This window comes from Rhinoderma darwinii, chromosome 8 (assembly GCF_050947455.1).
Source record: "Rhinoderma darwinii isolate aRhiDar2 chromosome 8, aRhiDar2.hap1, whole genome shotgun sequence".
NCBI classification, from domain to species: domain Eukaryota; kingdom Metazoa; phylum Chordata; class Amphibia; order Anura; family Rhinodermatidae; genus Rhinoderma; species Rhinoderma darwinii.
In genome coordinates, this window is record NC_134694.1 from 38196941 (window position 1) to 38212198 (window position 15258).

The 15258-nt window shown below is 46.0% G+C and overlaps 1 protein-coding gene across 2 annotated transcripts in view; it reads right to left on the reverse strand.

The window, feature by feature from the left end:
• LOC142659452 (Krueppel-like factor 8) overlaps positions 1–15258 on the reverse strand; it is a 119400-nt gene that overhangs the window by 9561 nt on the left and 94581 nt on the right. For both annotated transcript variants that reach the window (XM_075835603.1, XM_075835602.1), the window contains exons 4-5: positions 7725–7824; positions 4381–4523 (exon numbers count right to left, since the gene is read on the reverse strand). In XM_075835603.1, coding sequence (XP_075691718.1) covers positions 4381–4523; positions 7725–7824 — 243 coding nt within the window. The remainder of the gene's footprint in view (positions 1–4380; positions 4524–7724; positions 7825–15258) is intronic.

Here is a 15258-nt window from a genome sequence, read left to right on the forward strand (position 1 = left end):
GGGTTATGCCTAGCTTCCCTACCTTTTCCTTTGTATTATGCTTATCTATTTGCCTTGCTACTAAGTTCGTGTGCGCGGTGATTCACGACACAAGTGTAAAGTAAATAAGGGTTTATTACCAACACAAATCACACAATTATTAAAATCCAAAACACACTAAATATATATTCACGATATAGTATCAGTATACCTCAATACACATAACTATTAATATGTACCGAGTACACTGATACTAACATTGCACAGTATTACAAACAGATATTACATTACTATCTTAACCCCTTAGTGACCAGCCTATTTTAGGCCCTAATGACCAAGCTATTTTATTCGTTTTTCTATAGTCGCATTCAAAGCGCTATAACTTTTTTATTTTTTCGTCTACATAGCTGTATGAGGACTTGTTTTTTGCGGGATTAGTTGTGCTTTTTAATAGCACCATTTTTGGGTACATATAATTTTTATATTAACTTTTATTAACCTTTTTGGGGGGGATTATAAAAAAAAACTGAAATTCCGCCATTGTTCTATGCGTTTTTAAATTGACGCCGTTCACTATGCGACGTAAATAACATGTTACCTTTATTCTATGGGTCGGTACGATTACGGCGATACCACATATGTAGAGGTTTTTTTATGTTTTACGACTTTTGCACAATAAAAACACTTTTGAACTAAAATTATTTGTTTTTGCATCGTCTCTTTCCAAGAGCCGTAACTTTTTTATTTTTCCATCAATGTAGTGATTTTTTGGGCTTGTTTTCTGCGGGACAAGACGTAGTTTTGAATGGTACTGTTTTGGGGTGCATGGGACTTATTGATTCATTTTTATTATGACTTTTTTGGGGGGCAATGGAAAAAAATTGCAATTTCGCCATGGTTTTTTCCGTTTTTTTTTTTACGGTGTTCACGTTGCGGTTTAAATTACATATTAACTTTATTAATGGAGTCATTACGGTCGCGGCGATACCACATATGTGTACTTTTTTTTTTTTTACACTTTTACTAAATAAAACCACTTTTTATGGAAAAAAATGGTTTTATTTATTTTTTTACTGTACTTTTTATTAATAATCTTTATTTCACTTTGATGACTTATTTTATTAGACCCACTAGGGGACTTTACTGTGCGATATTCCGATCGCTGCTATAATGCTCTGGTATACTTCGTATACCAGAGCATTATTGCCTGTCAGTGTAAATCTGACAGGCAATCTGTTAGGACGTGCCTCCGGCGCGTCCTAACAGGCATATGTCCAGGGCAGACCTGGGGGCTTTTATCAAGCCCCCGGCTGACATGACACCCCATCGGAGACCCGCGATTTCATTCGCGGGCCGCCGATGGGTGACAGAGGGAGCGCACTCCCTCTGTAAACAAAGTTAAATGCCGCGGTCGCTATTGACGGCGGCATTTAACGGGTTAAACGGCCGCGATCGAAGTAAACTTCGATCGCGGGCGTTGGAGCAGGAGCTCAGCTGTCATCAGACAGCAGAGCCCCGGCTCCTGCCTGCACGGGAGACCCGTGCCGGACTTAGACTAGGCTGACGTGAAAAGGCGTCAGCCTAGCCTAAAGCCCATTAGTGACCAACGTAAAAAGGCGTATTGGTGGTCACTAAGGGGTTAATACCCACCCACGTACCTAAACATACATATAAAATACAGTACACTCACGCTAGTTTCTACGTCCCACCCCATCTGACTGTCAGTTACTAATGGGGTGACTTTAGCGGTACTAGGGAAGGTAAAGGGTTAACCAGGGGAATGTGCTCGTTATAGGGGAGGTAAAGGGTTAATGTATGCTCGTGGTATAGGGGAAAAGGGTTAAATACCAGGGGGAAGTGGGGAGGAGGCTTGTTGTATGCAAGGTTTTTTTTCCACAGAATTGTTAAATCGATTCTTTGACAAACCAGAAAACAACGGACAGCGCTGGCGAGGTAAGGGAACCATCAATTCCCTGCCCCGACCTTTGGCCCTTTACCAGTGATGCAGGCGGCACGATGAATTGGGACAGGTGAGTGCTACACTACCTACAGGGGCATTATCTTCAGGGAGCCGCTTTGTGGCAATACCTACAGGGGGCCACTGTGTGGCACTAGTTACAGGGGGCCACTGTGTACTCTGGTTTTGACAAAACGAGTAGTGGTCAGCACATATCCACTAGCCTAGCTCTTTATATTAGAGCTTGTAAGGGTATGTGCACACACACTAATTACGTCCGTAATTGCCGGACGTATTTCGGCCGCAAGTCCCGGACAGAACACAGTGCAAGGAGCCGGGCTCATAGCATCATACTTATGTACGATGCTAGAAGTCCCTGCCTCGCTGCAGGACAACTGTCCCGTACTGTAAACATGATTACACTACGGGACAGTTGTCCTGCAGCGAGGCAGGGACTCCTAGCATCGTACATAAGTATGATGCTAGGAGCCCGGCTCCTTGCACTGTGTTCGGTCCGGGACTTGCGGCCGAAATACGTCCGTCAATTACGGACGTAATTAGTGTGTGTGCACATACCCTAATATAAAGGGCTCAGCTAGTGGATACATGCAGACCAATAATATTAGCGTAATAAAAAAAAAAAAGAGGGTTTTGGGATAGTGGCGAAAATAATTTGTTTTAAAAAAGTATGCATTTGGAAACCCCCCATTAAAAATCCTGCGTTTGCTCCTGAAAACTGCACTATTCTTGGATGCTCCAGTTACGACACCTACAGTATCTATTCCTAACACTTTTCACGTAGCCGCGCCGCAGAGAGCGGACGTTGGGAGGAGATCTCTCCTCTTTGTCCACTGTAGAGCGACAGCTCCATCACGCACGGCCGTCAATGAGAACCGTTGCCATGGAATACAGGATGCTCATTTGGCTCTCTCACCAGTCACGGCACTGACATTCCTGAAAGGTGAACACACACAACCCACATTGAAAAAATATGGACTGGAGGGGCGTCACAAGGAGCGCACAGGACCTCTATCACACCGGACATTAGGTATTCCCTAAGACAAACAGGGAAGATGGGCTTGTCCCCTCCCCATACCTTAGATGTGTATATTTTAAAAACAATGTCATAGAGGTACGGTATATACCTATTTATAATACGCACAAGACCAGTATAAATCCATCTATAATCCACATGGGTACAGTATATAGCCATTTATAGTCCACACGGGGACAGAATATAGCCATTTATATGCACACAGGTACATTATATATTCATATTGTGTATTATATATGCTGATATACTGTACCTGTGTGCATTATAATATAGGTATATACAGATTGTCTAAAACTCCCTATTAATGCATGGGGGGGCATGGATGTGTTACAGTAATGTTAAACGTATATCTGTGTCTACTTTATTTTTCGCAGTATACCAATATATACGAATGGACAACAAAAGGTCACTCTTTTGGCCTCTGTCGGGCTAATGGTAGTCTAAGGACACGTTAGGCTGGGTTCACACAACCTATTTTCAGACGTAAACGAGGCGTATTATGCCTCGTTTTACGTCTGAAAATAGGGCTACAATACGTCGGCAAACATCTGCCCATTCATTTGAATGGGTTTGCCGACGTATTGTGCAGACGACCTGTCATTTACGCGTCGTCATTTGACAGCTGTCAAACGACGACGCGTAAATTGACTGCCTCGGCAAAGAAGTGCAGGACACTTCTTTGGATGTAATTTGAGCCGTTCTTCATTGAAGTCAATGAAGAGCAGCTCAAGATTTACGGGCGTCAAAGACGTCTCGCATAATGCGAGGAGGAGCTTTTACGTCTGAAACGAGGCAGCTGTTTTCTCCTGAAAACAATCTGTCTTCTCAGACGTAAAAGCAAGCTAGCGTGTGCACATACCCTTAAGTGTGAAGGTCTAGAGCTTTCCTGGCGAACACGCTAAGCGTAGCGGAAAAAAAGTGACTATATGTGTATTTTAGCTCAGGTCTTGCTGTTCTCAGGCTGCTAATATATGAACCACACCATATATACAGTACATTGTATACTAGCAATGCACCATGTAAACCTTGTCTGTTTTTCAGTTTATATAACAAAAAAGGAAAGTCGAGATTCAAATCGAGGATTGAAAAAAAAAAAAAATAGAGATTTTTTGTTTTGGCAAGCCTTACATCAAAGTATAGAGCTATGTAAAAAAAAAAATGCATAAAAAGTCATGTTAGTAGATACAAGTCTGACCCAAGCAGAGCCTGAGACGTACAACACCTACAAAAAATAAGGAGTTTGAGATGTGCAGAAGTCATACATGCCACTTGTCCTACAAGTGTATATTTAGACATGGCAAGCGGTTAAATGTTTACATACATCCTTGACAGTGAAAGGGTTAAACTTTGAACACAAACTTTCAGAACATTGTTTATCCAAAAAAGGTACCTGTGTGTATCCTTCTGTGGGCTTTTAGATGTGAACTCTTGGTATATACTTTATGGCAACCTTCAAATTCACACTGATGGACCTTCCTTTTTCTTAGATCTGGAGGACCGGAACTGCTGTGCTGCATCCGAATGAGGCGTGAACTGGTTAAAAAGCAGAAATGTTAAAATCAAACAATGAAAACACATAATACTTAAACAAAACAAACAAAAAGCCAGATAAGGCTATGTTCACACAGAGTTTTTTGACGAGGAAACGGCGCCGCAAAACTCGTCGCAAACAGCCCTAAAATTCCTCCCATTGATTTCTCGCGGGAGAAAGAAGGGACATGCCCTATCTTCATGCATTTACACCTCTAACCTCCCATTGACTTCAATGGGAGGCAGAGAAAGCATATTTTGCAGCGTTTTATGCCCGCGGCGGTCAATGGCCGCGAGCGAAAAACGCAGCGAAAAATCGGCGTGCAGGCAGAGGAAAATCTGCCCCAAACTTCCAAACGGAATTTTGAGGCAGAAATTCCGCCTGCAAAAAACTCTGTGTGAACATAGCCTAAGGGGGAGTTTTTTTTACACGCTTTTTGACGCGGAAACCGCGTAGGAAAACGCGCCAAAAAACGTCCGAAAGTGCCTCCCATTGATTTCAATTGGAGGCAGAGGCGTTTTTTTCCCGCAAGCGTAAAAACCGGCTCGTTGGAAAAAGAAGGGACATGCCCTATCTTCGGGCGTCTACTCCTCTGACCTCCCATTGACATCAATGGGAGGCAGAGAAAGAGTATTTCGCTGCGTTTTATACCCGCGGCGCTCAATGGCCGAGGGCGAAAAACGGCGTGCAGGCAGAGGAAGATTTTCCTCCTGCAAAAAACTCAGTGTGAACTCCCCCTTAGATCTAGCCAAAAACAGAAACTGAAATAATCATACAGCTAATCAAAGAAATTAGGCTACATTCACACTAGAGTGAAAAAAAAAAAATAGCCATCAAAAACTGATCAACTGTAAGTTTTTCATGGCCATTTTGCTTCAGTGTGTCTCTAAATTTTCATCTACTTCCAGTTCGTCTTTAATGGTCGTTTGTCATCTTTTTTTCATGGCTGTTTAAAAAAAAATAATAATAAAAAAAAAAAGGATTTAATTTGTCGTTTTTTTTGTGTCCCCTGTAGATAGTGCTACACCCCCATATAGTGCCACAGTGCCCATGTAGATCGCACCACAGACCCCTGTAGATAGCTCTAACCTGCCCTGTAGATCGCACCAACCCCCTTGTAGATACCACCACCAACCCTGTAGATAGCACCAACCACCCATAAATGGCACCACCCCTGTAGATAGCACCACTGTAGTCCCCTATAGCAGCGGAACCCCTCTGGCCAGGGACTCCACTCCTAGGGGGAGACCCTGTTGTCTCTGTCCATATAAGAGCGGAATCCCCTGCCACATCGTCAGCAGCGCTCTGTCCGGGGATTCCGCTCCAAGAGTAGCCCCTGACGTTACGGTCTTTATATGGATAGTGATGCCAGGGGCTTCTCCAGTAGCGGAATCCCCTGCAAAACCGTTGGAAACGCTCTGGCAGGGGATTCCGCTCTTAGAGGGAGCCCCTTACTTCACTCTCCATATATGGACAGAGAGGTCAGGGGCTCCCTCTATGAGCGGAAAACCCGGCCAGAGCAGGCTCTGGCCTGGGATTCCGCTCATACAGGGAGCTACAGCAGCACTATCTACAGGGGGAGTACTATCTACTTGGGGGTTGGTGCTATCTACATAGGGGGGGTCAGAGGGAGCCCCTGATGTCACTGTCCATATATGGACAGTGACATCAAGGGCTTTCCCAAGACAGGAGGCCCCGGCCAGATCTCCTGCAGGACTCCATAGTTGAAAGCCCTGACTTCACTGTCCATATATGGACAGTAATGTCAAGTGTTTCCCCGTGGTCATTGCTCAAAGTAGCGCTGTGTCTTGGGAGTCCTTGGCCAGGATCAGTTTTTACCGGCCATTACAAGGATTGATTCCTGAAAAACAGCCGTTAAAAACTGATCCATTTACTTCTATGGGAGCCGTGGAGCTGTGAAATCGGACAAAAATAGGATGTCTTATGTTTTGATGGCCAGGATTCACAGGCGGTTAAAAAAATGGCAGTGTGAGTACACCCATAAAACTGCATTGTTCTGAAAACAGCCGTGTGACTGTTGTGTGAATGTAGCCTTAGGCTGGGTTCACACAACCTATTTTCAGGCGTAAACGAGGCGTATTATGCCTCGATTTACGCCTGAAAATACGGCTCCAATACGTCGGCAAACATCTGCCCATTCATTTGAATGGGTTTGCCGACGTACTGTGCCGACGACCTGTAATTTACGCGTCGTCGTTTGACAGCGGTCAAACGACGACGCGTAAAATAACAGCCTCGTCAAAGAAGTGCAGGACACTTCTTTGGACGTAATTTGAGCCGTTTTTCATTGATTCCAATGAAGAACAGCTCACAATTACGGCCGTCAAAGACGCCTCGCAAAATGCGAGTACGAGCAATTACGTCTGAAATGACGGAGCGGTTTTCTCCTGAAAACAGCTCCGTAATTTCAGACGTAAATGCAGTTAGCGTGTGCACATACCCTTAAAGGGGTTTTCCAGGTAAAAAAAAAAGTTATTTTTGCGTGTTTAAATGACAAACAAGGACTACTTAGGTCAAATGCGTCACTCCGCCGTTCTCAATGGCGGTCACGTGACCACAGAAGGCCGGTCCTTAGTTTTGGGCAATCAAGTGGGCAGGTCATGAAAAGTTTTTTCTTTTCTTTTCCTAAACCTAAATCTCACTTACATTACATGGAAGTGATGTCACTGCATCTGTTAATATTTGCTTACACACAGTCACACCGCACTAAAGAAAGTGCTGGTGTGTTCATGCAGTCCCGACACATCTAAATCAAGGTGCCCAGCAAGAAGCATGGGGAGGTTCGGGGTGCATGGATAAAGAGGTGGAGTAGGAGGGGTTCGGGCTGTGTGAATGTAAACTGCACAGCTAGACCACAAGGAGGGGGATGTATTTACGTCATATGCTGTTGTCACGCACCGACCACTGGGGTAGTGTTTAGCCCTAGGGGACAAGTGGTCATAAACACGGACTACAAATGCACTGCGGGAGTTGATGTAGTCACGTTGCCAGCACTGAAAATACAGGTACAGCGCTTCTGACTGACACAGCGTCCATCTATAAGTAAGTAGTCATCACTTGTCATTAAAGAAGTGGAAACATTTTTTACCCCGAAAAGCCCTTTAACCAAGGCTACAGCATTTGCACAGTATAATACCAGTTTAAAAGTGGAAGTATGGGGATATAAATACAATTCTTCTTACCCATGTGTTGAATCCTGGAAAGAGGATGAGGTCTCCACAAGGCTTTCATCACTGTCACTGTTTATCTCCACTGGAGACATGGAATCTGGATCTACTTTTCCTAAAAAATAAAAAATAAATTATTTCTGAACTCTTGCCTTAAATGTTCAGTAACTTTTCAACAACCTTTGCATAAATCAACAGTACAAGCGAATATAAGAAACTTTGTAATATATCTTATTAGAGAAAATACCTCTGTTTCTCCAATTATAAGCCCCCCAACTATACACTCACCAAGGGATTGGGTTACAGATATCCATAGAAGTCCATGGAGAAGGGAGAGGGAAGGAGGAGAGCAGGAGCAGAGAGAGGGGGAGGCAGAGAGAGACACAGGTGCTGCAGCAGCTTCCTAGTAAGTGTTCTCTCTCATCCCAGTTCTGGATTTACAGCTGCACTACTCATTATGGCTGTATGACCTCCTCCATGTTACCTCTGCTTATACATATGTGACAGATAGATTTTCTATGTGTAAAAAAAACATGATAGCAGCTAGGCTCCATCCACTAGCTCAGGGAGAACTGAGAATTTGAGTCTGGAGTAGGGATGTCACGATACCAGAATTTGGACTTCGATACTGATACTTTGTGTAGTATTGCGATTTCGATATCAAAACGATACTTTGCCAACAGTAATAAAAAAAAAATAGTTCTACCATTTTCTGATGTGAGGCGCGTGGTGTGATGATGAATTTAACCTCTATGTGCCTCACATTAATAGTAATTAACCCCATTATGTTTCTCAGTCATAATGGGTTAATGTGTAAGGTACATGATGGGGTTAATTACTATTAATGTGAGGCACATGTGTAAATTCATCACACCTCGTGCCTTACATTAATAAGTTAACTTTTTTTTTTTTTACACAGTGTACACATCATAAATGACGCAAAAAAATTGTTGTGCAGGTTATTACGGCCGCGCCAATACCGAATATGTGTATGTTTTATGTATTGAGACTTATTTTAATGTTTATTGTAAAAAAAAGGTGTATGTGTATTTTTTAAAATTTAATATTACTTTATGTTTTTACTTTATTTTTAAACTTTAATGTACTGGCATATATCAGATATATGCCAGTACTTTAGCCTGTGTACATATAGTACACAGGCAGTTGTTAGGACAGACCTAAGTATGCCCTAACAGCAAATATGGTAAGACAGCCCTGGGGTCCTTCAATAGACCCTGGGCTGTCTGGCCACATATGGTATGGCCCTCGATCGCATCACAAGAATTCCCTGTGGACGCGATCCAGGGGCATTCCCCTTCTCATTTTCTCCAGAATGCCGCAGTCAGCTTTGATCACAGCATTCAGGGGAATAACGGCGGAGATGAGAGGTTTCTCCGATCTCCGCCGTTATAGAGCGGGGCTGCGGCTCTGTAATACAGCCATTGCCCAGCTCCTGACATAAGTGCGCGCGCGGTCAGCATGAGGTGATGCGGCCGGCGCTGCACTGATGAGCGGCGGCACTGAGGACAGAACATGGGGGTGTTTTGCAGTGCGCCCGCCATGTTCTTTTTTTTTTTTATAAATTCTTTTATTTTCATTTTCCAAACACCAAGAAGATAGTGCCGACATAATCAGCACAGACATCGGCTCGCAGGCCAGTAAGTAGGATAACAATAAGGGCTTATTCAGACGAATGTGACGTTTTTGCGCGCGCAAAAAATGCTGCATTTTGCGCGCGTGTCAGCAGCGTGTGGCATGCGTATTTGGGGCGTGTGTGCGTGTATTACGTGCGTACGACATTCGTTTTTCCGTCGCGTGTAAAAAACGCAAGAATGTGTTATGTTTTCGCCAGCCTACAAAAAGCCCAACAATGCAACACCCCTGCTTGATGTGCGCACCTGTGCTGCAGCATTTTTTAGCTTTTGGTTCAACAGAGTGTTCGAACCACTATTTGTGGTTACTTTACATGCCCCACTGCATTGATGCCACCTAGCTCGCTGGCCCGTATCCTCTTAGCATGGATGGTTTCCCGGAGGTTTGGGCAACGGCGTACCATGCTACTGCCACACCGGCGGAGAAGAGGTAGGATGTGGGTTCACCCAATAGTGGACCAACGCAGCTCAAAAGGCCATTTTCATACCCTGTATGCTGACCTCCGTCGTCACCCAGATAAATTTCGCTCCTTTTGCCGCCTGTCTGTGCCCGCCTTTGATATGCTGCTTGAGCTGGTTCGCCCAGGAATAACCTATCAGGACACCAACATGCGGCGCTGTATTTCCCCAGAGGAGCGTCTTCTTGTCACCTTGCGGTATGTGCTGTGTCTTAATCCAGGTTACACATTGGTTTATGTGCTTCATGTCCTACCTAACATGTTGGCTTTGTTGTTTGTGTTCCTGATTTCATGTAGATTTTTGGCGACAGGCGATAGCTACCATTCCCTTCATTTCGAGTTCCTTCTTGGGGTGTCCACTATTTCCGGCATTGTCCCAGCAACCTGTGTGGTCCTGTGGCTGGGATTGAAGAGCAGCGTGATGCCTCAGCCAACGGCCCAAAACTGGCTTCGAATAGCCCAGCAGTTTGAAACCGACACCCAATTTCCACACTGTATTGGTGCACTTGATGGGAAGCACATTCGTGTCCAGAAACCCCCCCACTCTGGGTCGCGATACTTCAACTACAAACAGTTTTTTTCCATAGTCTTGCTGGCCTTGGCGGACCCTAATTTCTGCTTTACCACCGTCGACATCGGGTCCTATGGAAGCTCTGCGGATGCCCGCATATTTTGCTCGTCCAGAATGGCCCAGCGTCTAATGTCTAACCAACTTGATGTTCCCGAACCTAATATCCTCCCTGGCACCAGCGGTCCACCCCTTCCTTATGTTATGGTTGCAGATGAGGGTTTTGCCCTCAGCAGACAAGTAATGCGTCCATATGCGCGGAGGGGCTTACATAACCGTAGGCGCCTTTTCAATAACCGGCTAGGCAGAGCACGGAAAGTTGTGGAATGCGCCTTTGGCATCATGTCAAACAAGTGGAGGGTCCTGATGATAGCAATGCAAATGTCGCCGGCCAATGTGACATCTGTGATCAAAGCGTGTGTTGTGCTGCACAACTTTACCCGCATCCATGATGCCACTCATGATTGGGAATATATGTTACCAACTGCACCCACCACCAGCATCGGCCAGCCTGGTCAGCCAGGGCGGCCACCTACATCTGGCCTGCGAGTGCGTCAGCTATTTGCTGAGTATTTTGACAGCCCGGCTGGAGCTGTACCCTAGCAGAATGTAGCCATTTGAGCTGTGGTGAAGTTAGAATTCTTTCCGAGAACGGCTGTTTCTCCCTCTAATCCTTTTTTGGAGGGGGGGGGGGTAGGGTTAGGGACTCGCAAAACTTGAGGCCCCTTGACGTGGGTTGCGAGCTTAAACCTCGGGAGGGGTTTGGACTTCCCTTTTTTGTGGCCACCAATTCCTTGACATAACATCCACTTGTGTAGACCAAGGATTTCCTGGCCTTTGTCAGCGGCCCTTTATTCCTGAGCCAAGCTAGGTGTGGGCAACCAAATACTATAATACCTCAGTTCCTGGAATTCCAAACCCCTACCGATCAACTAAGACCTCAACGATGTGGTGGAGAAATGTCGTACCGTCCAAACCTCTTACGACATGGCACCTCATAGCGGTAGAGGCTATACAAATCGGTGAGATATGTAAAAGAAGGATTGTCCACACGGAAGTGAACAAACTTACTTCTGAGTTTATGTTATTGTCACATAAACTACATAAAAACAAAAGACATACTGGGATTACATACCCAAACACACTTATGCACCAACATGATGCTTTTAACATAATAACCAGTAACGATGACAAGCCGGTCATGGGTTTCTGACATTTGTCCTTATTACACGGCCTTGCCCACGCGCACCTACAGATTATGATATGCATGTGGCGGCGAGGTGTAGGCGGACATATCAGCAGCACTATGCTGTCCCCGGGCCTGATGAGGATGTTCCTGAGCAGCATAGTTGCCGATACTGGGGCTGGTAGCCGTGAGGCTGGATGGGAGGCTGAAAGCTTGGGGCAGGTAGGGAGTAGGGAGGGAAGTGACGGACAGGGCCAGCCATCGGCCCAGGGGAGAGGTGTTTTGGCCCTGGACCATATTGCAGCATATGCGATATGCCAGGGGCAGATTGGGAGGGCCCTGGCAAATGGACCACCGCGGAGGGAACAGCGACAGTACGCCACTGCTCTATAGCACTGAAGCACCGCCCTGGACTAAGCGGGGGTGTAGCACTGTCGATAAGCGACAGGATGTTTGACTGTAGTCGCCCCAGCCTATGCTCCGGTACCCGTCGCATTAAAGGGGCCATGCTGCGACAAAAGAAATCGCAGTTGTCCTCATCTGCTGCATGCCGCAGGTACTCGAGAACACACGCATCCACCTGTGGGCGGGTTCACTGTGCGTCTGCGACGGGGTGCTGCATGCGTAGGTGCCACTTCCTCAGGTGGGGCCGCTTCTGGCGCTGAGGCTACTGGGGCAGGCTCCTCTCTGGTGGGTTCCGGGGTTAGGGTGACCAGGGGAGCGGCGGCTTCGGACGCCTGGGACGACTCGGCCCGTGCCTCCTCTTCCGACTCGCCCAGATTGTCGCTAGTTCACATTTTACTGTTCAGAAACCAAACATCTTTGACGTATATGACATTTTTGCAAGGTCACGTTTGCTAAAAGGGGCAACGTCGATTACTTCCCGCAAAGGGGCATGTCCATTATTTCCCGCAAGAACAGCAGCTGGTCATAGTATATATAGCGACGCTTCCTGGTGCCACCTTCTCCGCTGTGGCCGCTGGAACCATATTCACGCCGGAACTGGTCCCGGGTGCTTCGCGCCCGTCTCTTTACATCATCCGCTGTATAATGATGAACACATCATTCAATCAACACACATGATGTTACTGCGCACACAGGCACTGCATAGAAACGACAGGACGACACCTACACACAAGAACAGACATTACTTTCAGCTACTAAAGCTGCCACTGAACCGCAACGTTGGCCATGAGAGGCACTGTTACCACAGAGACACAGTAGTCAATATGGATGACATTACACGTAATAATAATAATAATCTTTATTTATATAGCGCCAACATATTACGCAGCACTTTACAATTTAGAGGGAACATGAAACAAACAATATCAGACATTACATAGTGACAAAGTTCATTTACAATTCAAACCTGGGGAGTAAGGACCCTGCTCGCAAGAGCTTACAATCTATGAGGACATAAGGGAGACACAAAGTGTAATAGTGTTTGTTCTGTACAATGGTCCGGCCATTTTTATACACATGCGGTGGTAACATAAAGCTGCATGAGCCGGTCACCAGCCAGTATCCGTGTATGACGGACATGAAGAGAAGGAGTGTGAGGGAATCTTATTCTGATGACTAATCTAAATGGAGGGCCATGGAAAGGAGTCAGATTAGGGAATGTTATAGGCCTGTCTAAATAGATGTGTTTTCAGGGCACGTTTAAAACTGTGGATATTGGGAATTAATCTGATTGTCTGGGGTAGCACATTCCAGAGGACGGGTGCAGCACGAGAGAAATCCTGGAGACGGTAGTGGGAGGTTCGGATTATGGAGGATTTTAATCTAAGGTCGTTGGCAGAACGTAGAGCCCGAGTAGGGTGGTAGACAGAGATGAGGGAGGAGATGTAAGGAGGTGCAGCACTGTGGAGAGCTTTGTGGGTGAGAGTAATAAGTTTGAATTTTATTCGGAAGGGGATGGGCAACCAGTGCAGTGACTGGCACAGATTAGAGGCGTTGGTGTAGCGGTTGGTCATAAAGATGAGCCTGGCTGCTGCATTGAGGATAGATTGGAGAGGGGAGAGTTTAGTGAGGGGAAGACCGACTAGTAATGAGTTACAGTAGTCAAGACGAGAGTGAATCAGAGCAACAATGAGAGTTTTGGCAGTTTCCTCCGTAAGAAAAGAGCGGATTCTGGAGATGTTTTTGAGGTGAAAATGACAGGAGCGTGAAAGTGATTGTATGTGAGGAGTAAAGGAAAGATCTGAGTCAAAAATAACCCCGAGACAGCGGGCGTGCTGCTTAGGAGTTATGATAGTGCCACACACAGAGATGGAGACATCAGGTTTAGGGAGGTTAGTAGATGGTGTGAACACAAGGAGCTCAGTTTTAGAAAGATTCAGTTTCAGATAGAGAGAGGACATGATGTTAGAGACAGCGGACAGACAATCACTGGTGTTCTGTATTAGAGCAGGGGTGATGTCACGGGAAGCGGTATATAATTGTGTGTCATCAGCGTAGAGATGGTACTGGAAGCCAAGTCTGCTGATGGTTTGTCTATACACACACATATATATATATATATATATATATATAGACTCACCAATGCGTTGGCGGTCGCGGGAGCTGCTGTTGGCCCAATCCTGCTCGAACAGCGCCTCGGCAATATGGCCCCATGCCACCTCCTTCATTGTGCGGTCATGGTTTGACTCCGCACGGGTGTTCCATACCTCCGGGCGCTCCTGAACTAAAGCGATCAGCTTAGACACATCCATATGGCGTGGCATGGCTGCAAGTTGATTGTGCAGCAGGAGTATGGTCTGTCCTCTTGTAAAACCTGCTCTCTAAACAACTTCCTGCTTTTCTGCTGTTTTGGACTAGTTAGGTCAAACTCATTAGCATAGAGACAATGTGTCCGGCGTGAAAAACGCGCGTTCCACGCAGGTGCCTCCGTGTGACATGCGTGATTTTCATGCACCCATTGAATTCAATGGGTGCGTGATGCGCGAAATACGCAGAGATATTGAACTGGTCACGATTTTTACGCAGCGTCCAAACGCTGTGCAAAAACCACGGACTGTCTGTACTGCCCCATTGACTTTTATTGGGCTGTGCGTGGCGCGTGAAAACAACGCGCCCTGCAAGGACACGATTCACGTTCGTGTGAATCCGCCCTAAGTGCAATGCAAGAGATACAATACTCAGCTCTGGCCGTCAGCTGCGTCAATCCGGAAAGAACAGCAAATTTTATACATCCCGAACCAGCAGCCATGCATAAAACCCAAGGAGGACCGATTAGAAGTATAGAAAAACAGGAAAGAAGGGGGAGCAGAGAGAAAGGAAGAGGGAGGGAGGGCCGGAAGCTGACCTCACACACATAAATCTAGGAAGCGCATCAGGAGGCCATAATGGTCCTGTACTCCACGGATGATTGGAATCGAATCCACTCACGCCATGTTTGGAGAAATTTGGCATGAGCCCCTCTCATTGATGCCGTGAGTTCCTCCATTCTCATAATCTCCTGAATCTTGCCGAACCACATGCCCACTGTTGGCGGACAGGTTTTTCTCCACAACACGGGAACACATGCCCTAGCAGCATTCACCAAGTGGCGAACCACCGAGCGTCGGTACGTAGATAAGGGGACATCGCACAAATGGAGCAGAAACAGAGCTGGAGAACGCGGAAGGGGGAAGTCCGTGAATTTAGAAAAAAATGCGCCACACCTCAGACCCAAAATCTG